At 39.6% G+C, this 25,941-nt stretch overlaps 1 protein-coding gene across 1 annotated transcript in view; it reads left to right on the top strand.

Annotated features, from left to right (window-relative positions):
- LOC126191219 (cilia- and flagella-associated protein 91-like) overlaps positions 1-25,941 on the top strand; it is a 356,082-nt gene that overhangs the window by 195,230 nt on the left and 134,911 nt on the right. Inside the window, exon 11 of the mRNA XM_049932021.1 lies at positions 1,969-2,112. Coding sequence (XP_049787978.1) covers positions 1,969-2,112 — 144 coding nt within the window. The remainder of the gene's footprint in view (positions 1-1,968; positions 2,113-25,941) is intronic.

Raw genomic sequence — 25,941 nt, 5'->3', positions numbered from 1 at the left:
ATTTGTTAACATCGAGTATAGATTTAAGTGTCAGGAAGTCATTTCTGAAAGTATTTGTATGGAGTGTAGCCATGTATGGAAGTGAAACATGGACGGTAAATAGTTTGGAGAAGAAGAGAATAGAAGCTTTCGAAATGTGGTGCTACAGAAGAATGCTGAAGATTAGATGGGTAGATCACATAACTAATGAGGAAGTATTGAATAGGATTGGGGAGAAGAGAAGTTTGTGGCACAACTTGACCAGAAGAAGGGATCGGTTGGTAGGACATGTTCTGAGGCATCAAGGGATCACCAATTTAGTATTGGAGGGCAGAGTGGAGGGTAAAAATCGTAGGGGGAGACCAAGAGATGAATACACTAAGCAGATTCAGAAGGATGTAGGTTGCAGTAGGTACTGGGAGATGAAGAAGCTTGCACAGGATAGAGTAGCATGGAGAGCTGCATCAAACCAGTCTCAGGACTGAAGACCACAACAACAACAACAAGTGGGTTTGAACATGGTGTTATAGTCTGCGCATGAATGATGGGATATACCATCTTCGAGTTAGCGGTGGAGTAGGGATTTTACTGTATGACCATTTCATGAGTTTACCGTGACTATCAGGAATCCGGCAAAACATCAAATGTCCGACATCACTGCAGCTGGAAAAAGATCCTGAAAAAATGGGACCAACGACAAACTGAAGAGAATTGTTCAACATGACAGAAGTGCAACCCTTCCACAAATTGCTGCAGATTACAATGGTGGGCCATCAACAAGTGTCAGCGTGTGGACCATTCAACAAAACACTATCGATATGGGCTTTTGGAACCAAAGGTGCATTTGCCCTTGATGCCTGTATGACACAAAGCTTTACACCTCACTTGGGCTCATCAACACCAACATTGGACTGTTGATGACTGGAAACATGTTGCCTGGTTGGACGAGTCTCATTTCAAATTGTATCAAGCAGATGGATGTGTACGGGTATGGAGATAACCTCACAAATCCATGGACCCTGCATGTCAACAGGGGCTGTTCAATCTGGTGGAGGCTCTGTAATGGTGAGGGGCAAGTGCAGCTGGGGTGATATGAGACCTCTGACACGTCTAGACACGACTCTTGATAGGTGACACATAAATAAGCATCCTGTCTTGTCACCTGCGTCCATTCATGTCCAGTGTGCACTCTTAGAGACTTGAGCAATTCCATCAGGATAATGCAACACCCCACATGTCTAGAATTGCTTCAGAGTGGTTCCAGGAACACTCTTCTGAGTTTAAATATTTTCGCTGGACACCAAACTCCCCAGAAACGAACATTATTGAGCATATCCGGAGTGCCATGCAACAAGCTGTTCAGAAGAGATCTCCAACCTCTTATACTCTTACAGATTTATGGACAGCCCTGCAGGATTCATGGTGTCAGTTTCCACCAGCACTACTTCGGACATTAGTTGAGTCTATGCCATTTCATGTTATGGCACTTCCGCGTGCTCATGGGGGACCTCCGCGATATTAGGCAGGTGTACCAGTTTCTTTGGCTCTTCAGTGTATTTCTTATATTTTCAGTGTTATTGTTTGTATGGAACTGAAAATCTTAATACATTCCATCCAATCGTGCTGTAATTGTGGAATAAATGGAAAAGGGTGTGCTTTAAAACAATGATCCACATTCAAAGCCATTTGTGTGGCAGGAAAGTGAGTTGCAAGTCATTTTTCAGGAAATTTACACAAATTTAGGTGAACTCATCGTGCACTCCTGCCACAAATACAAAACAATACACAAGACACAATTCACACAAGAAAATATTTCCATTAGAAAAGGCATACAACTATAAATAGGCACTGTCAAAGCTCTTAATAATATGCTAAAATCTTTTGAGAATAAACAGGCTTTTTGTATGAATTATATGCAGAGAAAAAAGATAATTTTTTAACATTTTCTGAATCTATATTCTTATATACCTATACCATCTTTCATTACAGATGAGTGAAGGTCGTGAAAAATGTCAGGACCTGATTGAGGATTACAAACGTACAAAATCATTGGATGACTCTGACATATCAGTTATAACAGACAGACTTGAAACAAGAATGTTGCAGCGAGAACTAGCTGTTGAAAGAGATCAGGTAAAAAAATGCTGTGTGTCTTTACACTAGTTTAGAACCAGATCAGCTGTGTCTGACTTGATTCCTTATTTTTGCTTGTGCATTATTGCAGAAGACTTTGTGGTAGTACCTTTTGTTACGTTATAGCTACTTGTATAGCAGTTCTCATAAATTTGAGTTTTGTGTTTACACAAGTGTTATAATTAAGTTTGAAAAAAGTTGAACATTATCAGTGGCTGATAGAAACACTTAAAAGCAGAAAAAGCTTTCCAGGCTCTCAAAACTTTAATGTTTCTGCATCATTGAGGAAAGGAAAATTAGTTGGCAGAGGTTGGAAAGGAGAATCAAGTCACTCAGATCCCAGGTGGTGAGGGACTCACATGCTGTGTTGATACGAATAAACCAAAATAAAAGAGAAGGCACCAGAGGGAGTAGGAGGTCAAAGATAAGCTCTTTCCTGTTTCAGTTCAGAAATGTTATAGGGTCTAGAGTGAAAAGTGAAAGTGGATAAAGAGAAACAGAAGTGGAAAGCACATTTAAGAATTGGAGGGAAGTGAAAAGAGAGATGGGTGGAAAAATCCAGAGAGTGACGGGGGGAGAGGGGGGAGGGGGGGGTGGAAGGAAAGACAGAAATAATAAGTAAATGAATAAATTTTAAATTCTACCACTGGGGAAGAAAAGAAATAGAATAAAAGCAGGAGAGGAGAGTGTTAATTGAGATAACATCCTGGACAGCGATGGATTGTGAGGATATATTTGAGAGTGGAGCACCATCTCTTTAGGCAGGCAAATTAATACTTGGTTGGGGGAATCAAATGGACAGTTGTGGTGTAGGCTTCACTCATACCTTTAGTCATGCTATAGAGCTCAGCTGTAGTATAATGGATGCTCCCAAAGCAGAAAATATATTTGTGTCTATTTATGTTCTTGGTCATTTTGAACATATTCGTTACTATATAAATAATCTGTGCAGCAAATACATTCTACTTGACTAATATTCATTGAATTCCATGTTTCAGTGGATTGTAAAGTCACCGTGTAGAACGGATGAGTGGAAAGATGTTAAATTTTTGAACACTGTTGATCTTCAGAACTATGCAGTACAGAATACATGTTCGCACACATGCACAATCTCTCTCTCTCTCTCTCTCTCTCTCTCTCTCTCTTCACACACACACACACACACACACACACACTGACATGCATGCACACACACTTGGAGAGAGGGGTTGTTTCCTGACAAATAAAGTAAGGGGATGAGCATGGGGAGGGAGAGTTAATGGGAAGGGCGGCTGAAGCATGCAGGATATGAATGTGGCACAGTGCTGGTACTGGCAGGCAGTATTGTGTGCAACATACAGTGAAGTACTGGAGAGGGTTAGGTAGGAAGGGTGACAGAGAAGCTGTGGAAGGGGGCTCAGCGTGTCCAGAAGGGGGGGGGGGGGGGGGGGTTCCTTGATGGCACAGACTGTGAAGTTGAGCATGTTGTTCTCAGTAGCATATTCCTCCACTGTGTCATCAAATTTGCTCTTGGTCACAGTTTGGCAGTAGCCATCCAGCTGACGGAACATGTGTTGGTTGATTATCATTAGCACATAGAATGCTGTGCAAAACTTTCAGCAGAGTTAGTATATACACTCGAAAACACAAAAAAAAGATACACCATGAAGGAATTATCCAAGTGGGGTGGAAATCATTAGAGTTTATGTACATATACAGACAAACAAATATTACTATTTCTATAAAATTGGATGATTTATTCAAGAAGAAGAGCTTCACAAACTGAGCAAGTCAGTAATGCATTGATCCACCTCTGGCATTTATACAAGTAGTTGTTCAGCTTGGCATTGATTGATTGAGTTGTTGGATATCCTCCTGTCAGATATCATGCCAAATTCTGTCCAATTGGTTGGTTAGATCATCAAAATCCTGAGCTGGTTGGAGGCCAGTCTATAATGCTCCAAACATTCTCAAATGGGAAGAGATCCAGCGACCTTCCTGGTGAAGGGAAAGTTTGCCAAGCATGAAGACAAGCCATAGAAATTTTTTCCGTGTACAGGTGGATATCATCTTTTCGAAATGTACGCACAGGATGGTTTGCCATGAAGGCCAACAAAATGGGGCACAGAATATCATCAGTGTACCACTGTGCTGTAAGGATGCTGCGAATCAAGCAAAGGGGTCTGTTATGAAAGGAAATGGCACCTCAGACTGTCACTCCTGGTTGTCAGGCAATGTGTTGGGCCACAGACAGGTTGGTATCCGACTGCTGTCCTGGGGGGTCTTTAAACACATGTTCAGCCTGGAATTTCATTGACTGGAGTGGAATTATTTTTAGTGATGGGACCCATTTTGAACTGAGCTCCATTGACCAGTGAAGATGTGTCTGGAGATGCCCCAGGCAGCTGTGGGATACCAACTTCACTATTCCCCTCCATATGGCCCGATAGCCAAGGGTCATGGTTATGTGCCATTTCTTTTCATAGCAGGACCCTTTTGGTTGTCATCTGTAGGATCCGTACAGTGCTGCAATACATCAACAATATACTACACGAGGTTTTGTTGTCCTTCATTGTGAGCCATCCTGGGCTTACATTTTAGCAAGATAATGCCCATTTGCCCTAGTGAGACTCTTTAATGCTTGTCTTCATGCTTGCTAAGCCCTACCTTCGCCAGAAAGGTTGCTGGATCTCTCCCCAATTGAAAATGTTTGGAGCATTATGGACAGGGCCCTCCAACAAGCCTGGGATTTTGATGATCTAACAATTGAACAGAATTTGTCCTATATCCTTCAGAAGCACATCCAAGAGCTTTCTTAATCAATGCCAAGCCAAACAATTGCTTGCATAAGGATCAGGGGTGAATCAAGTTCATCCATTTTTCTGAAATTGTAATCATTTGTTTGCCTGTACATGTACATCACATCTACTGATTTCCATCCAATCTGGACAATTCCTTCATGTTGTGGAGCTTTCTTAAGTGTAATATTATAACTTTCAAAAGTGATCTTGCCTGTGATAGGACTGGGGTAGGAGGTGTTGGGTGATTGAAAAGGACAGGTCATGCAAGGAGTGGAGGGTAGCCAAAGATATTTATACATTGGGCGGCAGTGAAATACCATATCACTTTAGGAGGGGTTGGAAGCATTGTGGGTAGGATATTCCTCATTTCTGTCCACAGATGGCCATGCTTTGTGGGGAATCTGCTGCAATGAAAAATCCATTGTTAAGCACACTGAAAGTCTTAGTAAATCGTTTACAGTCTGGGATTGTCCTCCAGAACTATTCTGCAAACTAATCTCCACCACCATATTCACACAAGCCTCTAATCATCAACCACCTCCATCAACCAGCTGCAATGGAGTACTCTCTCTTTACCAATATCATGTCATACTAGAAAAACTTAATCATGTCCCTTGAAAGCCTTAACCTACCTAACATTATTTGCATAAAAAAGGACCATCCTATCCACATTCCTTCCCTTCTCTGTCAAAGTTATATTTCACCAGCTACCCACTGTACGAAATACCTGCCTTTATGCTACACGTACTTCCAGCAGCTTGCCTCATGGGTCAGGTCTGTGGGAATCCAGGTGAAAGATCTGTCCTGTGTACTTATCCACTACATCCAATTGTTTTTACCTTTACTTCTGTTATTTATATTCCACCCAGGAATTTCCATTTTGAGAGAGATGAATGGAAAGACAGAATAGTGTGTTCTATTACTCTACCCTCTGGCATTAAGAAAACAGGTAACTGGTAGATCAAGAAATGTCCTTTGATATGAATTAGCTTCTACTAAAAATATTTCATTCAAGCTAATGTGCTATTGAATCAGGTTGTATTTTTAAGTTCTAGCATACAGTGAGGTGACAAGAATTATGGGATAGTGATATGCACATATACAGATGGCAGTGGTATATGTACACAAGGTGTAAAAGGGCAGGCGTTGGCGGAGCTGTCATTTGTACTCCGGTGATTCATGTGAAAGGTTTTCGTCATAAATATGGCCGCATAGTGATAATTACTGGACGTTGAATGTGGAATGGTAGTTGCAGCTAGACACATGGGAGATTCCATTTTGGAAATCATTAGGGAATTCAATATTTGGAGATCCACAGTGTCAAGAGTTTACTGAGAATTTCAGGCATTACCTATCACCACAGACAATGCAGTTTCGGCATCCTTCACTTAATGACTAACAGCAGCAGCATAGAGTTTTCAATGCTAACAGACAAGCAACACCATGTGAAATAACCACAGAAATCAAAGTGGGAATGAATGCATTTGTTGGGATAGTGTGGTGAAATTCAGCAATCATGGGCTATTGCAGCAGACAACCTATGCAAATGCCTTTTCTAACAGCACCTCATTGTCTGCAGCACCTCTCCTGGACTCATGTCCATATTAGTTGGACACCAGATGACTAGAACACTGTGGTCTGGTTAGATGAGTCCTGATTTCAGTTGGTAAGAGCTGAGGGTATGGTTCAAGAGTACACAGACCCCACAAAGCCATGGACCCAAGTTGTCAATGAGGCACTGTGCAAGATAGTGGCAATTCCATAGCGGTGTGGACCATGTTTATATAGAATAGATTGGCTCCTCTGGTCCAGCTGAACCAATCATTGACAGAAAATGGCCACGTTTGGTTACTTGGAGACCAATTGCACCATTAATGGACTTCAGGATCCCAAACAATGATGGAAATTTTATAGATGACAATGCACAATGTCACCTGGCAACGATTGTTTGTTACTGGTTTGTAGAACATACTGGACAATTTGAGCAAATGATTTGGCCATCCAAATCACCTGACATGAATCTCATTGTACATTTGTGAGACATAACTGAGAGGTTCGTTCATGCACAAAATATGGCCACATAGTTTGCTTTTGCAATAATGGGTGGCTATAGAGGCAGCATGGCTTAGTATTTCTGCAGGGGACTTCCAACAACTTCCGGAGTCTATGCCACATCGAGCTGCTGCATTACACCGGGTGAAGGAAGGTGCAACATGAAATCAGGAGGTATCCCATGACTTTTGTCCTCCCAGTTTATTTATAGCTTTGAATACTGTTGTAAAGTATGTAAGGCTTGATCATTATTATTAGAAATAATGAATAAAGATAATCTTTGATAATCTTCATTCAATCAGAATTTTTAAAAAAAAAGTTGAACTAAGCTAACTTGCCGATCACTTTCATATCGAATAACATTTAAAAAAAATCATCTGTCATTTTTGAATTTCCAATAACAACCTGCAGTCTTTGGAATAAGAGTAAAAGTGAAAGTAATCAAATGAAATCCCATTTCACTACTGACTGAATTAAGAAAGAACTTCTGCACTAGAACAGAAATTCAGGCCACTTCAAGTTATTATATTGTAGAGCCTTCACCAAGAGATTACAAAGGATTCACCATTATTTGAAAGACTATACTTTTAGGAAGTTTTGAAGGCTTTAGGGTTGTGTGATTTTTCACTACTTTCATAAAACTTTTGGAGAACCACCATAAATCTGATATTGCATTGTGTCTTTGAATAAATTGCTGGGGACCTCCAACAGTAGTTGAATCTATGCCACAATGTGTTCCAGCACCCTTCTCAGTTCTGTTAACTCTGATATATTGCCAAACTTTTCATTATGTTGTAGATTAAAAAATCTGAACAGTGTGCTGGTATAGCAATTTAACTGTTAACGAATATGCCATACGTAAGCTAAAAAGTGACCATTCTATCATTATTCATGTAGCAAATAACTCCATCGCTTTTTTGATTGACTGCAAAGAACATCTGTCTCATACCCTTCATTAACTGTTGAATTGTACACACGTCAAAAAAAGTTTTGCATTACCCCGGTTCCCAGAACTCCTGAAGATAGATGTTGACTGTGGATATTATATTACAGTCACAGTCCCTTTAGAGATGTCACTAAACCTGCCCAAAGATGTAAACAATCATTCATAAGCAGCGCCTACTAGACAGAGGGGTCTGACAGTCATTCCACCTGGAAGGAGGTAAACTGAGACTGGTTTGATGCAGCTCTCCATACTACTCTATCCTGTGCAAGCTGCTTCATCTCCCAGTACGTACTGCAGCCTACATTCTTCTGAATCTGCTTAGGGTATTCATCTCTTGGTCTCCCTCTACCATTTTTACCCTCCACACTTCCCTCCAATACTAAATTGGTGATCCCTTGATGCCTCAGAACATGTCCTACTAACTGATCCCTTCTTCTAGTCAAGGTGTGCCACAAATTTCTCTTCTCGCTAATTCTATTCAATACCTCCTCATTAGTTATGTGATCTACCCACCTAATCTTCAACATTCTTCTGTAGCACCACATTTCAAAAGTTTCTATTCTCTTCTTGTCCAAACTAGTTATTGTCCATATTTCACTTCCATACATGCCTACGCTCCATACAAATACTTTCAGAAATGACTTCCTGACACTTAAATCTATACTCAATGTTAACAAATTTTTCTTCTTCAGAAACGCTTTCCTTCTCATTGCCAGTCTACATTTTATATCCTCTCTACTTCGACCATCATCAGTTATTTTGCTCCCCAAATAGCCAAACTCCTTTACTACTTTTAGTGTCTCATTTCCTAATCTATTTCCCTCAGCATCACCCGACTTGATTAGACTACATTCCATCATCCTCGTTTTGCTTTTGTTGATGTTCATCTTATACCCTCCTTTCAAGACATTGTCCATTCCATTCAACTGTTCTTCCAAGTCCTTTGCTGTCTCTGACAGAATTACAATGTCATTGGCGAACCTCAGAGTTTCTATTTCTTCTCCATGGATTTTAATACCTACTTCGAATTTTTCTTTTGTTTCCTTTACTGCTTGCTCAATATACAGATTGAATAACATCGGGGATAGGCTACAACCCTGTCTCACTCCCTTCCCAACCACTGCTTCCCTTTCATGTCCCTCGACTCTTATAACTGCCATCTGCCTTCTGTACAAATTGTAAACAGCCTTTTGCTCCCTGTATTTTACCCCTGCCACCTTCAGAAATTGAAAGAGAGTATTCCAATCTACATTGTCAAAAGCTTTCTCTAAGTCTACAAATGCAAGAACATAGGTTTGCCTTTCATTAATCTTTCTTCTAAGATAAGTCGTAGGGTCAGTATTGCCTCACGTATTCCAACATTTCTACGGAATCCAAACTGATCTTCCCCGAGGTCGGCTTCTACCAGTTTTTCCATTCGTCTGTAAAGAATTCGTGTTAGTATTTTGTATCTGTAACTTATTAAACTGATAGTTCGGTAGTTTTCACATGTGTCGGCACCTGCTTTCTTTGGGATTGGAATTATTATATTCTTCTTGAAGTCTGAGGGTATTTTGCCTGTCTCATACATCTTGCTCACCAGATGGTAGAGTTTTGTCAGGACTGGCTCTCCCAAGGCCGTCAGTAGTTCTAATGGAATGTTGTCTACTCCCGGGGCCTTGTTTCGACTCAGGTCTTTCAGTGCTCTGTCAAACTCTTCACGCAGTATTGTATCTTCCATTTCATCTTCATCTACATCCTCTTCCATTTCCATAATATTGTCCTCAAGTAAATTGCCCTTGTATAGACTCTCTATATACTTCTTCCACCTTTCTGCTTTCCTTTCTTTGCTTAGAACTGGGTTTCCATCTGAGCTCTTGATATTCCTACAAGTGGTTCTCTTTTCTCCAAAGGTCTCTTTAATTTTCCTGTAGGCAGTATCTATCTTACCCCTAGTTAGATAAGCCTCTACATCCTTACATTTTTCCTCTATCCATCCCTGCTTAGCCATTTTGCACTTCCTATTGATCTCATTTTTGAGACATTTGTTTTCCTTTTTGCCTGCTTCATTTACTGCATTTTTATATTTTCTTCTTTCATAAATTAAATTCAATATTTCTTCTGTTACCCAAGAATTTCTACTAGCCCTCGTCTTTTTACCTACTAGATCCTCTGCTGCCTTCACTACTTCATCTCTCAAAGCTACCCATTCTTCTTCTACTGTAAATCTTTCCCCCATTCCTATTAATTGTTCCCTTATGCTCTCCCTGAAAAACTCTGTACAACCTCTGGTTCTTTCAGTTTATCCAGGTCCCATCTCCTTAAATTCCCACCTTTTTGCAGTTTCTTCAGTTTTAATCTACAGTTCATAACCAATAGATCGTGGTCAGAGTCCACATACACCCCTGGAAATGTCTTACAATTTAAAACCTGGTTCCTAAATCTCTGTCTTGCCATTATATAATCTATCTGAAACCTGTCAGTATCTCCAGGCTTCTTTCATGTATACAACCTTCTTTTATGATTCTTGAACCAACTGTTAGCTATGATTAAGTTGTGCTCTGTGCAAAATTCTATCAGGCGGCTTCCTCTTTCATTTCTTAGCCCCAATCCATATTCACCTACTATGTTCCGTCCACATTGTTACTTTGTTCCAGGAAGGGCTCTTAACAAAGAAAGTGTCGAGGTGTCTTTGAGTGAACCAAAGCAATGTTGTTCAGACATGGAAGAGATACAGAGAGACAGGAGCTATTGATGATATGCCTTGCTCAGGCCACCCAAGGGCTACTACTGCAGTGGATGACAGCTACCTATGGATTATAGCTCGGATATACCCTGACAGCAACACCAACATGGTGAATAATGCTTTTCACGCAGCCACATGATGTCGTGTTATGACTCAAACTGTGCACAATAGGCTGCATGATACACAATTTCACTCCTGACGTCCATGGCAAGGTCCATCTTTGAAGGGTTGGCATCATGTTCTCTTCACCAATGAGTGTTGCATATGCCTTCAACCAGGCAATTGTTGGAGACGTGTTTGGAGGCAACCCAGTCAGGCTGAATGTCTTAAACACACTGTCCAGCGAGTGCAGCAAGGTGGAGGTTCCCTGCCGTTTTGGGGTGGCATTATGTGGGGCCGACGTATGCTGATGGTGGTCATGGAAGGCACCGTAACAGCTGCACGATATGTGAAAACCATTTTCCGACCAATAGTGCACCCATATCGGCAGCATATTTGTGAGGTATTCATCTACATGGATGACATTTTGCGCACCCATCAAGCACATCTTGTGAATGAATTCCTTCAGGATAACGACATCGCATGACTAGAGTGGCCAGCATGTTCTCCAGACATGAACCCTATTGAACATGCCTGGGATAGATTGTAAAGGACTGTTTATGGACAACGTGACCCACCAACCACTCTGAGGGATCTATGCCAAATCGCCATTGAGTAGTGGGACAATCTGGACCAACAGTGAACTTGTGGATAGTATGCCATGACAAATACAGGCACGCATCAATGCAGGAGTATGTGCTACATGTTATTAGAGGTACCAGTGTGTACAGAAATGTGGACCACCACCTCTGAAGACCTCACTGAATGGTGGCACAATATGCAATGTGTGGTTTTTATGAGCAATAAAAATGGCGGAAATGTTGTTTATGTTGATCTCTATTCCAATTTTCTGTACAGGTTCTGGAACCCTGGAAACTGAGATGATGCAAAACTTTTTATGACGTGTGCATAATCCACAAGGTATTTTGCACATTTTCCACACAGTAATATCATCAGTGTAAGGACCAGTTGTAAACTGCATTTTGTTTGATGATGCTTAGTTACACTGGCCTGAGAATTATCTTATGTGCTTCAGACTAATGTATGGCAGACCACTAGGAACTTATTTGGATCCATAACTGAAACAGAATGCACACACAGAATAGTTTTGTAGTGAGGAGATGCTGACTTGCAGAAAGGCACGACAAAAAGACTGTAAGCAAGTAAGCTTTCAGGCAAATGGGCCTTCATCAGAATTAGACAACACACACACACACACACACACACACACACACACACACACACACAAACACAAATGCAACTCACACACATGGCGAGAGCCTCTTGCTGCTGAGGCCAGACTGCAAGCAGCAGTACATGATGGGAGAAGCAAACTGGGTGGCGGGATTAAGGAGGAGACTGGGGTGAGGAGGGGAAGGGATAGCAGGGTAGAAGTAGGGAATGGTAAAGTGCTGCTTGTAGGAGCATACAGGAGTGAGAGGTGGGGAGAGAGTAGGACAGCTAGGTGCAGTCAGGAGATTTGATGGCGGGCAGGTAGGGGGGGGGGGGGGGGGGGCAGCAGGAAAGGAGAGGAGTAAAAAGGATGTGAGTGCTTTGGTGGAATAGAGGGCTGTATGGTGCTAGAATGGGAACAAGGAAGGAGGTAGGTGGGTAAAGGACAATGACTAATGAAGGATGAGGCCAGGAGGGTTATAGGAATGTAGGATATATTGCAGAAAAGCAGCACTTCACCTTATCTCACCCCTAACCTGCTATCCCTTTCCCTGCCCACCCCAACCTCCGCCTTACTCCCACCACCCAGTTTGCTTCTGCAAGCATGCGCTGTTGCTGCAGTCTGGCTACGGTAGCCAGAGACTGAGGTCATGTGTATGTGAGTTGCATTTGCATGAGTGTGTGTGTTTGTATGTTGTCTAATTCCAATGAAGGCCCTTTTAGCCAAAAGCTTATTTGATTACAGTCTGTTTATTATGCCTATTTGCGATTCAACATCTCCACTATATGGTGAGTAGTAACTATCCTTTTCATTATACTGTCATTATTCCATCCGGGACTATCCATTGTTCGATTTAAAGCATCACTAGTGCGTTTTTTTTATTTTTTACTTACTATACAAACCAAAACTCTATGCCAGCCAGGAACAGCATCAGTGTTCATTCTACACTTTCTTCTACTCTCACTTAACTTGTGGAAGAATCCTATGGAGCAGCTCTTCTGGAGCAAAAACAGTGTTTAATTTGGAAAAAGCAGTGAGAGCAGTTACAGGTGTTTGAAACAGAGAGTCATACTGGGCTCATTTCAAAGATCTAAAAATACTAACTGCACCTTCCCTCTAAATCAAATTTTGCTTCCTCTCAGAGACTTTTACTTGCAGAAGTTCTATCCACAACTATGGCACAAGGAACAGAAATAAATGAAATGAAATGATCAAATGGCACTGATGGCCAGGAGCCTCCATCTGGGGAAGTTCGGCCGCTGAGTTGCAAATCTCTTCAGTGGAAACCACACTGGGTGACTTGTGTGTCAATGATAATGAAATTATGATGAGGACAACACAATACCAAGCTCTGAAGTGGAGAAAATCTCTGACTCGGCCAGGAATCAAACCCAGGTCCACTGCATGCCAATCAGATGTGCTGACCACTCAGCTAAGGAGGTGGTCAAGGAACCAAAATAAAATAGGTTTAGGATATACTAGATTCAGTAAGACCCAAAACATTTTAATATTCTGGCATAAAGCTGTATAATAAACAACTCTGACAGTGAAAGACCTACCATACTGTTCCTTTGAGAGGTATTGAGAGAATCAGTTATTCACCAGCTGTGTTTTCAGAGTAGAAAAATTCTATAATAGTGTGCTATCCTAAACCTAAAATGTAATTTTTAATGTAAACTCTTATTGTTGTATAAATTCATAAGTGCAGTTATCAAAACCCATATCATTTATATGATCAGTGACTGATTAATAAATATGAACATATACCTAGATTCAAGACCTGTCTCATACAGCCTTCCACTGTCACCTCCTCCAGTCCTGTTGCATACATCTCGTTCCCCATCAAAGCTAGGGCCACCTTTGAAAGCAGCCATGTGATCTGCCATCTTAGCTGTAACCACAGTGCTGCATTCTGTGTGGTCATCACAACTGACATCCTGTCTGTCTACATGAATGGCCACCACCACACTGTGTTCAAGAGACAGCTGTACACCAAGTTGAGCATGCAGCCCAAGACAGTGTGCTTTATTTTAATGACTGCTTCACAACCTGTGTCATCTTCCTGTTACCCACCTGACCTCAACTTCGCTATTCACTGTCCTCCACCTGCCTATCCCTAGCCCTGCTTGCATCCAAAACTACACAAACCTTATATCCCATCAATACACCTAAAAATAGTCCTTACTGCTTCTCTACTTCTCTCCTCTCCTCTTTCTGCTTTCCATGCCCCCCTCCCAGCTCCCCAGTAGAGCCTCCAGATGCTCCTCCTACCAGCCTATTTTGTCCCCACCGTAACCCTACATACTCCCACAGGCAACATAAGCGTCTTTCTCCACCCCTTCACTGCTGTCCCTCCATCCCTGCCTCGCATCTCTTCCACACACCTGATAGCTACCCCAGCTAGATGGCTGTTCACCCCAAAACACAGTCACAATTATGCCTCAGTGTCTGAAGAAGACAGTGTCCATATGCGTGTAGGTTTTTCTTGTGTGAATGTGTGTCAGTTTTCCCTCTTTTGATGAATGACTTGACCCAAAATCTGAATATGTGTAGCATTCTTTTCCATTGCACCTGTCTGTGACTCAATGCCTCCTCATGTGGTGAGTAGCCATCTATCCTAATTGTATTTTTGTTATTCCTTCATGGACTTTCGATTGTTTGAAAGTATTCATTTATATTTTTATGACAAATTTGATATTTACCCCTAAAAGAAAATATGTTTCTTATTTTTGACTTATTCCACATCTTTGAGAACCATTTTACTTAGGATCTGTGGAAGAAACATTATAATATCGCATTCTTTTTTGTAAATATATATTCTTGTTTTATAACAAGTTCTACATCTTCGAGGATCTCCACACTGTAAGTCTGTGAATCAAGAAGTATATCTAATCTAATGACAGGTGTGTAGAGTCATTAAACCACTGATCTGGTTCCGATTCCTAGTTCAGATATTTGCTGTTTGGCATGGAGTACTGTGAGCCATATAACACAGTTTAACTAACCTGAAGATTCTCCTTCATGTAGGGTTCTATGGAACATGATGAATGGCTCAGTGAACAAATATGAGAAGGAAAGGAAGAAAAACTGGCGGAAACAGCTCTGAAATGAAATTAAACAGTGTTTACAGAAAGGTAATGAGTTTTTAAGGTACACTGTGTAATATGATCAGCCATTGTATCCTACCACCAGCCATCTAGCCCCATAATGTATTTCATCAGGCCCTCTGACACATTAAGTGGGCTGCCTTAGCCAGTGACTTTTGCCAGTGTATGTGGTCTTATTATAAAACTTGCAAACAAGAATGCCATCACTGCTTTGACTGGCTGGAAAAAATACTTGTCAGAAGGTCTTAGGTAACTCTTGGACTGTGCAACTCACAAAATCTTCTGTGCATCTTCCACACAGTAATGTCATCAGCATGCTGTGTTGTGTTTTATACACTCATCAAAAAAAGTTTTGCATCACCTTGGTTCCAAGAGTTCTGGAACCTGCACAGAAAATTGGAATAGAGATCAACATAAACATCATTTCCGCCCTTTTTTATTGCTCATGAAAACCACACATTGCATGTTGTACTGCCATAGAACAAGAGCTTCAGAGCTGGTGGTCCAGATTGCTGTACACACCGGTAACTCTAATACCCAGTAGCACGTCCTCTTGCATTGATGCGTGCCTGTATTCATTGTGGCATACTATCGACAAGTTCATCATGGCACTGTTGGTCCAGATTGTCCCGCTCCTCAATAGTGATTCAGTATAGATCCCTCAGAGTGGCTGGTGGGTCACATCATCCATAAACAGCCCTTTTCAGTCTAGCCCATTCATGTTTGCTGGGCTTCATGTCTGGAGAAGATGCTGGACACTCTAATCGAGCGATGTCATTATCCTGAAGGAAGTCATTCACATGATGTGAATGATGGGGGCTTGAATTGTCGTCCTTGAAGACAAATGCCTTGCCAATATGATGCCAATATAGTTGCACTATTGGTTGAAGGATGGTATTCACGTACCGTACTGCTATTATGGCTCCTTCCATGACCACCAGCGGCGTACGTCGGCCCCACATAATGCCACCCAAAACAGCGGGGAACCTCCACGTTGCTGCACTTGCTGAACAGTGTGTCTAAGGTGTTCAGCCTGACTGTGTTGCCTCCAAACACGTCTCTGAAGATTTTCTGGTTGAAGGCATATGCAACACTCATTGGTGAAGAGAACATGATGCCAATCATGAGCGGTCGATCCAGCATGTAGTTGGGCTCATCTGTACCATGCTGCATGGTGTTATGGTTGCAAAGATGGACCTTGCCATGGATGTCAAGAGTGAAGTTGTGCATCATGCAGCCTATTGTGCACAGTTTGAGTCATAACACGATGTCCTGTGGCTGCATGAAAAGCATTATTCAACATGGTGGCGTTGCTGTCAGATTCCTCCAAGCCATAATCTGTAGGTAGCGGCTATCCACTGCAGTAGCAGCCCTTGGGTGGCCTGAGCGAGGCATGTCACCAACAGTTCCTGGCTCTCTGTATCTCCTCCATGACTGAACAACATCGCTTTGGTTCACTCCGAGATGCCTGGACACTTTCCTTGTTGAGAGCCCTTCCTGGCACAAAATAACAATGAGGTCATGATCGAACGACAGTATTGACCGTCTAGGCATGGTTGAACTACAGACAACACAAGCCGTTTACCTGCTTCCTGGTGGAATGACTGGAACTGATCATCTGTCAGACGTCTAATAGGTGCTGCTCATGCATAGTTGTTTACGTCTTTGGGTGGGTTTAGTGACACTCTGAACAGTCAAAGGGACTGTGTCTGTGATACAATATCCACAGTCAACATCTATCTTCAGGAGTTCTGGGAACCAGGGCGATGCAAAACATAATATGGTGTGTGTACAAGCTGCCTGTTTTTCTCTTTGCAAGCAACTGAGTGGTGCATATTTTGTATTCTGCTTTTTGTTCTAAAATTGCTCTTTCATATTTACAAATGAAATTTAAGGTGAACATTTTTATGAACCACTGCAAAATCATTTCAGTGTTTGTGTTTTAATTAGAAATGATGCTGAAATCCAGTGAGTATGATCAACCACAAATTTGACTACACTGGTAGATCATTACTTATTTCAGTTCTACCATATTTTACAGTCTATAAGATGCACTTTTTTGTGTGAAAAATTGTTTCCAAAATTCAGGTGCATCTTATACTCGAAATTAATAAAAAAATATTCAGTGTTTGATTTAAATTCCTGCCAGTCTCAAAAATGGCCATATATTTGATGCTGTGGGAAACCTATCTCTATCTGGCAACATTGGTTTCAACTGACAGCAGCAGTGCACAAATGTGACGACCATGAGTTGTGGGGATTCACAAGCCTGCTAAAACTGTCTCCTTCCCGCCCCATCATCACCAACCCATAGCACTGTGTAGTCTGTGATGTGTCGTTGCAGTCTACAGTGTCATTGAATTTGAATTGAAAGTAATTTGTGTCATCGGTAACAGTGCAATATTTCTATAAGTAGTTAGTTTCATAGTGGAAAAAAATCAAATGTATTCACATGATGTGGACTATAAATTGAAAGTAATAGCAATAGCAGAAAAACATGGTAACAGAGCAGCTGAATGGCATTTCGACCCTCCACCAACAAAAAAAAAAATTCGTGATTGGCAGGATAGTAAAAAAGAACTGAAAAAATTAGGAAACCTAAATGTGCAAATATAAAACTGAATGCAAAATGGCCAAAACTAAAAGATGACATTTTCAAATAGATTCAAGGACATCATCAAAATGGCATTGGAATTTATACAGAAATGATTCAAATACACGCTCATAAGCTAACGTACAGTGCAACTTAACAGACTTTAAGGATGGATTTTCTTTGCGTTACGGGTTTATGAACTGTCATGGACTTAGCATGTGAACCAAAACAAAAATATCTCAGAAAATGCCATGAGACTATGAAGAGAAAATATTACCTTTCCATTGTTTTATTATTCAATATCGAAAGAAAACCACTGTGGTACTAAGGCAAATAACAAATATGGACGAAACTCCTCTGACGTTTGATGTGCCGAGTAACAGAACTGTTGCTATGAAGGGTGCTATCTGTAAATGTAAAAACAAGTGGACATGAAAAAATGCAATAGGGTCATTCCACAGGAAGTGTCCTAGGGCTCCCAGCTCGACCATCTTCAATTTTGATGAAATTTGTACAGGATGTACCTGAGGGTCCTACATGAACTTATGCAAAGTTTCAGGCTCACCTGTAACTTGGTTGAGGTGCTAGAGACATTTTCGTGAAGACCAGTTTTACAGAGACTGAAAAGTCGTGAAGAAATTGTCAAGTTTGGCATTCCACTTTTCCTAATTTAAAAGAGCTAGACCCTTGCTTCTGGGTATAGTGGTACAACTTTGTGTGCTCTACACACAAATGTTTCAAGTAGAGTTCAGAAAGCATAACCTCAGTTCAAAGTGGGCAACAAATCATGTCGCGAGAAATTTGCCCCATATTTAACAAGGCATAAGTAGTGGAGAAAGTGCGCTATAGACCTGGTCTTCTGCCAAACTACTGTCTGTCTGGGTGTTTAGTATATCACAAATTTTGGCCCGGCTTGTGTGTTTAATTACTGTGCTACCATCCTGTAAATTTGCTAAAAAACATGAATGTATCAAAATATACCCATGTTCAAAGTCATGTATCTCCTCAAAATGGACACCTACCACATTACATTCATTAACACCATTCAACAGAGTACATTTCATATTATTAGAAAAACTTATTTTCATTTTGGTGTCTCTTTGGGTAAGGTGCAAAAAATTCACCTTAACTATTGACTTTTTTGGTTATTCGGAAAATCCTTGCGTTGGTCCATGGTGGCTATGCCACTACCAACCTCAAGACTGGTAACACCATCGCCAAGGGACCAAGCCCGATAGCCATACAAGGTCAGCCACAGGTGGGTTTCTTTACTGCAGGTTCCCAAGCCCGAAAGTGGGTGCCTAGCAGGTTCCCAAGCCATAATGTGAACATCTAGCAGCTTCCCAAGTCTGAATGTGGGTATCTAGCAAGTTCCCAAGCCTTTTTTGGGTCTCTCTGTGGTTCCCAAGTCGTAATACAGAATTCTTCGAGTGTTAAATGTTTTAAATTTTTTGCTGATGCCCAAAACTATTGCTTCTGGCAAACTTTATTGCTGCCCCATCATTGAAGCAGCTGGGACTAGTATGACTGCAATTATATGTTGTTCTAGGATCCAGCATATGTCTCTTCTAGTAGGCCAATGAAATGATTGAGCAGCTCCATGAGGATGCATGAAATTAATCAAGGCATCTTTTTCTTCACATGAAACTGCACAGATATTTCCTATCCACCATTTTCCATCATAAACACAAGCAACATACTGGCCAGGCTGTAGTTCATTAATGGCAACATGTTAAGTAGCAATTTTAGCATGTTGGGTAACATTTGCTATAAAGAACAATGTATCATTTGATACTCTGTGAATCTAAAGTCGCTTTTCATCAATTGGCACAAAATGGTGATGGTCTCTTGTACCAGACACCGAACATCCATCCTCAAAACGTTTCTCTTGATCAGTTTTTGCATCTTCAATAATTTCTTTTTTATTATAAATAAATTCAATGCCATGAACATTTTTTTTGTAGGAATTTTTGTACTGTGCTGCAGAATCATCGCTAAAATAATGAATATGGTTAATTTCTTTAAAAATGCACTTAAGTGATTTGATCAAGTACGTTAAAAACACACGCACTGCAACTGTGTCATGTTGGAGGCAATCACTGATTATGCAGTAGCTGACACTCTTTAGGTCTTCATTACCTTTGTAGTAGATGACAAATGGATGTATTGAAGCTTGACTATTTTCCCAGTGGAATTCCTGCACTGTGTCTTGGACAATAATGGAGCAATTTTCTGCAAAATCCATTAATATAAGCATTTCTCCTGGTTTGAGACCTTCTTTAGAGAACTACAAATGCTTCATCTGATGCTTTCCAATATAGTGGTGAGTAGAAAGGGCCAACAGTTTTGTAACTAAAAGTTCAATGAATTCTTCAACTGTCATTTCTCAGGTTTCAAGTGTATATCAGTGTGAGTCCATTGTTTGAACTGAATTGTATCCTCAGGATCAATATCTGCAAAAGCGCTTTCCAAATATTCATTTAGAGCTTCTGTTCCTGGACATACTTCACAGCGATGAAGCATGCAATCCTTTGTTTCCAAATTACAGACAATTTTGCTCATTAAAATTTTGTATACTTCTTTTATTGGGCTATGTGCCAACATTTGTTTCACATTTTGATGTATTGTGCAGATACAAACTGAATGTGAACCATTTGTGCCTACAGTCACACACCACTTTGGCTTTAATTCACAAAATTTGGAAAATCCTATTTCCGGTCCATTTTTATTGCAGTACACAACAAACATTTCTTTTAAGTTGCTCAGTAATAAGAATTTTTGTTTTTTAACCTTTTCTTCATCTATCTGAACAGTAATACAGTCCTTATTTCCTGGAAAAATCTGACTAAACTCTTCATAATAAAAATGTTCTATGACTTTTGCCTTCACATCCTGAGAAAGCTTTTTCCCATATTTACCTTTGAGCTGTGCCAATGTTCCCTATTCAGCTTTTAACTTTCTAGCCTTCCTTACCATTCTTTCTGAAACACAAAGTTCTTCCATAGTCTTTTTGATAGATCAGCTTTGGGGAACTAAGGTCAAAATTTGAATTTTCTTGTTATTATTTGATATATGAATTTTTTCTTTCAATTCTTGGATCAGCTCAATGTATTCTGAACAAGCCAAGCATTGCTTGCTTGTGGATTGTTGCTCCATTTCACTGGGATCAAGTCCTCCCACTTCTGCAATATTCTTAATAATTGCACCTTCAACTTCATGTATTTTGTGCTTTGCATAGCCTTTTGTATCTCTTGCACCAATTCGTTGCAATTTTAATGGTGATATTCCAACAGATATTAACCTTGTAGTCAAATTGTGATCAACATTAGTCTCATCATCTTCATCTGACTGATATCTTACGTTCATTTGTGAACATTTCAATGTATCAAATTCTTTTCTACAGGAAGGGCATGTTTTTTGGCCTGGTTTAATATCAAACATGGTTATCCTTTTTAGTAGATCAGTTGTTTCTATGTTGATTGAGTGCAAGTTTTTTCATGCAGTGTGGCTTCTCTTGCCAAATGGGTTGCAGCATGATCTTTGCAAAAATTCAAATCTTTTTAGGGTAAAGCTTCATGATGGAAACATAGTTGAGTATTTTCAGTAGAGTGTAGTTCACTCCGTCTAGTAAGTAATTCTTGTTCTTCTAAGGAAAGTTGCGTTACAGCTTTCAGTCTTTTTAAGACACTGTATATTGTTAAATGGCATGGGGAATAAGTATTTCCAAAACTGCATACATTAACTTGATCTTGTTCTTCCATTTTAACAACAACTTGATATGCTTCAGACACTAAAATCAAATTGTTGAGTCCTAAATAACGAAAAGAAATAAAATTAATAAGCATTCAGCTTCCCAAAAATTATGTAGCAGACTCTAATACAGTTAAATGGTTAAATTTAACAATGAACCTGTCACAAACAGTTTTAAAATAACCGAATAAATAGCGAAATGAATATTTAAACAATGAAGACATAATCAACAAAATTCCAAATTTTAGGCAACATTTTTGCACCTTACCCAAAGAGACATCAAAATGAAAATAAGTTTTTCTAACAGAATGAAATGTGCTCTGTTGAATCGTGTTAATGAATGTAATGTGGTAGGTGTCCATTTTGAGATACATGACTTTGAACACGGGTATATTTCGATACATTCATGTTTTTTAGCAAATTTACAGGATGGTAGCACAGTAATTAAACACACAAGCCAGGCCAAAATTTGTGATATACTAAACATCCAGAAAGACAGTAGTTTGGCAAAAGATCAGGTCCATAGCGCACTTTCTCCACTACTTGCCTCGTTAAATATGGGGCAAATTTCTCGCGACATGATTTGTTGCCCACTTTGAACTGAGGTTATGCCAGATGCATTGCTTTCTGAACTCGACTTGCAACATTTTTGTGTAGAGCACACAAAGTTGTACCACTATACCCAGAAGCAAGAGTCTAGCTCTTTTACATTATGAACATTGGAATGCCAAACTTGATGATTTCTTCACGACTTTTCGGTCTTTGTAAAAACGGTCTTCACGGAAATGTCTCTAGCACCTCAACCAAGTTACAGGTGTGCCTGAAAGTTTGTATAAGTTCATGTAGGACCCTCAGGTACATCCTGTACAAATTTCATCAACATTGAAGATGGTGGAGCTGGGATCATCATCTACTGGGACACTCAACATGGAATGACCCAATACACAGTTGTGTTTTCATGCTGTGCTGACAATGCTAAACTTAATCCAGTGATCATTTTCTAGTGCAAAACAATGCCAAAACCTTCTGAAATACCACCAGGTGTTATTGTTCACAAACATGACAAGGGTTGGATGGACGAGACTGGTATGAAATTATGGATCAACAGTGTGTGGAAGAGAAGGAAAGGTGCTTTACTAGGGAAGGGTTCTATTCTTGTGCTAGATCAGTTTAGTAGTAATTTGAAAAATTTTGTGAAAAAGAAATTGAGGCAGGGAAATACAGAGCTTTCTGTTACTCTGGGAGGGCTTACTTTGCAATTGCAGCCTCTTGATGTCTCGATAAATAAACCATCTGAAGTGTATATGAGAGAGGAATGGAACAAATGGATGATGGATGAAACACAACTTTAATTCATACCGAAAGAAGTGAGAGAATGACCAACAATCAAACAATTGAGTCAGGAGATAAAATAGTCATAATCTAGAGTGACAGAAGATGTTATTGTTAAATCTTTCAAGAAGTGCAGCATAAGTAATGCTCTTGATGGCAGTGAAAACCATCTTATACATGAAGAGAACAATAGTGATGGCAAAGAGCAAGAAGAAGAAAAAGAAGAAATTTCAGATGATTGTTTTCAGGAATTTTAAAGATAACTTCAGTTTTATAAACTAAGCATCTCTTTCTTCAGTCTGACTTTGTAGTCTCATAATAAAAATGGTAGAAATGCTTTTTTTTAAATAAATTTGCTTAAAAATTAAGGTGCATATTATAGTCAGTAAAATATGTGTAAATGTTCTTGATATCTGTCTATATAGCAAACTTTGTTTGCCTGTTTGAGATCTTTTTAATTAAAGAATCTATTTAAAAACTTGATTTTGTTTACTATTGTTAATCGTCACTGATGATGTTGGCGTATCAGCTGACTCATGCCATGAATGTTGTTGGGATATTTCATAACATATAAATGCATCATACAAATGTGATACTCTGCTTTCAAGCTGAAAAGAGAAATTAAAGATTCCAATGATTCTGCATTGATCTCAGGTGCAGATTTCTCAACTTATGTTTTTGGCTTGAGAATGGTAAAGCCGCCAGGTCAAGCAAGCACTACACACAATAAACAGCTGCTTAGATATCAGAGTACTTGTTGTATTAAAATATGAAGAGGAATTTTGTAATTTTGTGTATTGTGTTATTCTGATTCAAGCAATTTTGACAGTGTTTTGTTGATAAACATGTGTAAAAAATGTCTGTACAATGTTACCCATATTGAATATTTAGTGTGTTGTCATCTCTGAGAAAGGTTACATGTGTTTTTATACAAAAATGGGCCAGAGAACCTGTATAATGGAAATATGGAATGTAAATATGGAATTTTTTTATGAATGATCACTTAATAACCATCAGATAAGTCACTGATAATGTTGGCATATCAGCTGACTCATGCCACGAATATTGTTGGGATATTTTGGGTATCACGGGAACTAAGAATCTCAAAACTGGCAAGAAATTTAAAAAAATGTATAAGCTTTGTTTAAAACAGATTAAATTTCAGTTGCGTTTCTAAGGATTAGCCCACATGAACTGGTTTGTGGACTGACTGGATGCAGAAAACATTGAAGCTAGGAAAAGATACCCATTCACAGGCTGACAATGTGTGCTGCCAACAACAAATCTGATATGATTCTTTACTCTACAAGTGGAATTGGCAAAATGACAGGAAGTTGAGAGAAGGCAGATAGAACAATGCTCCACTAAGAAAAATAGCAGGAAGGCTAACTTTTCCAAATGTAGGTTAAAAATAAGAGAAAGATACAGCACTTGCCCCATTTATATGCTTGCATAATTGTAGTCTGCAGACCTGTGTTCACTTTCTTAGGACTAAGTGAAATACTGACAATAGTGAGTGCACACTATCATCTTGTACCATATAAGTTATGAAGTTTTCAGAGTTGTGAAAGTTTGTTACTATAATAGTTCTAAAAACTATTGCATGACTTAAGTACTTCTCTAATATCTGGACAAATGCCCTTCAGATGATGTAGTTCTTGAAATTTGTGCTGAAGCAATGTACAAAACGCTGATGTAAGCATATGTTTTAGAACATTAATAATAATAATCATACAATAATATTCTAATTTTTAAAATATGTTGCTCTTCAAAATTTGTGTTTAGATTGGAGTGGATGGGGCAGTTAACAAACTGCCCTTCACTCCCCACCTCCTACCCCCTGTCACCTTCCAGAACTAACCCCTAGATCTGCATCTGATGAAGGAATCAATAACTATATGCAGTTAAAGTATCATTGACTACAGATGTTAAAAGGAATGTTAAGGAATATAGAAAAATAAGTCTGCTTTGCAAGAAGTGTTATAGGAGACTGGTTGCAATTTATTTTAGTAGGCAACATTAAGCTTTTGTCTTTGGGAAAGAAGATGTAGAATACCAATGGATAAAATTCAAAAGTGCATTATGCTATACTTCATGTATATGTCCTGAAAAGGATGGTGAGGGATAGGACAGACCCATCATGGTACAACAGCCTTGTTAGAAAGTTTCTGTGAAAGGAAAGAGAGCTTCATTAAAGACTTAAATAAAGTCAAAGCCTTTTACACAGACAAAAGGTGTTGAAGTCAAAATGAACAAAGGAGGAGTATTCAAGAAACTTTCAGTGAATTGAAAATAAAATTTTGCCTCCCAGTCTAATGAAAAACTTTACAAAGGTTTTGACTTACTGCAGTAAATGGTTTAGAATCATCTAAACAGTAGCTCAGTGATCATACTGGCACGTGATAACGCAGAGGATGGAAAAATACTGAATTTACTCTTCTGACACGGTTTCACATTGGAAGACTGAAATATACTTCCTTTTTTTCATCATTGCATGAGCACCATGATGATAAATATTAAGATATCAAACAATGGGAACTCCAAGTTGGAATATCAACAGTTGCACAGTATAGACTGCTACATGCCATTGAAGATGACAGATTGAGTTGCAGACAGACACAACAAAAAGACTGTTACGTACTAAGCTTTTGGTCAAAGCCTTCTTCAGAAAAAAGGGAAAACACACACACAAGCAGGCACACTTCATGCACTCCTGACTGCTGTCTCTGGCTGCTTTAGCCAGACTCAAATATTAAGATGTGTGTACCTGGATTAGAAAGTTAACTAAAATCACACAGCAGAGGAAAGGCAGCTGGACCAGATGAAAGAGCTGTAAAATTCTTTACAGATTGTGTAATTCTTAGTTTATTGTTTAGGAGATAGGAAAAGGTTGGGAAAGAATAAAAAAGATGAGAAATTCAATCAGACCCCAGGATTAAAGGAGAGAGAGCTGGTGGTCATTTTTTCCTGGGATCAGAGTGAACTGCTCAGCCTTAACCTGCCCCAACATTTGCCTCTCCCCTCCTGAAAGAAGGAACTTATAGTTCTAGAAGCTAGGATTGGATCATATACTTTTATGTTCCACCTGCTAAACATAACTACTGATGAGCAATAGTGTCTAATAATTTTATAGTTTTCTTTTATATACAGATGTGAAAGAAGTGCTCTCTTCTGGACAAGTTTACTGTAGGTCACCAGACCAACAAATCATTTCAAGTTATTTGAAATAGTTACAGGTTGTTCCTGTGTCCCAGAAGATCACCAGACTGAA

This window comes from Schistocerca cancellata, chromosome 6 (genome assembly GCF_023864275.1).
Source record: "Schistocerca cancellata isolate TAMUIC-IGC-003103 chromosome 6, iqSchCanc2.1, whole genome shotgun sequence".
Lineage (NCBI taxonomy): Eukaryota > Metazoa > Arthropoda > Insecta > Orthoptera > Acrididae > Schistocerca > Schistocerca cancellata.
This window is presented reverse-complemented; position numbering and strand designations above follow the sequence as displayed.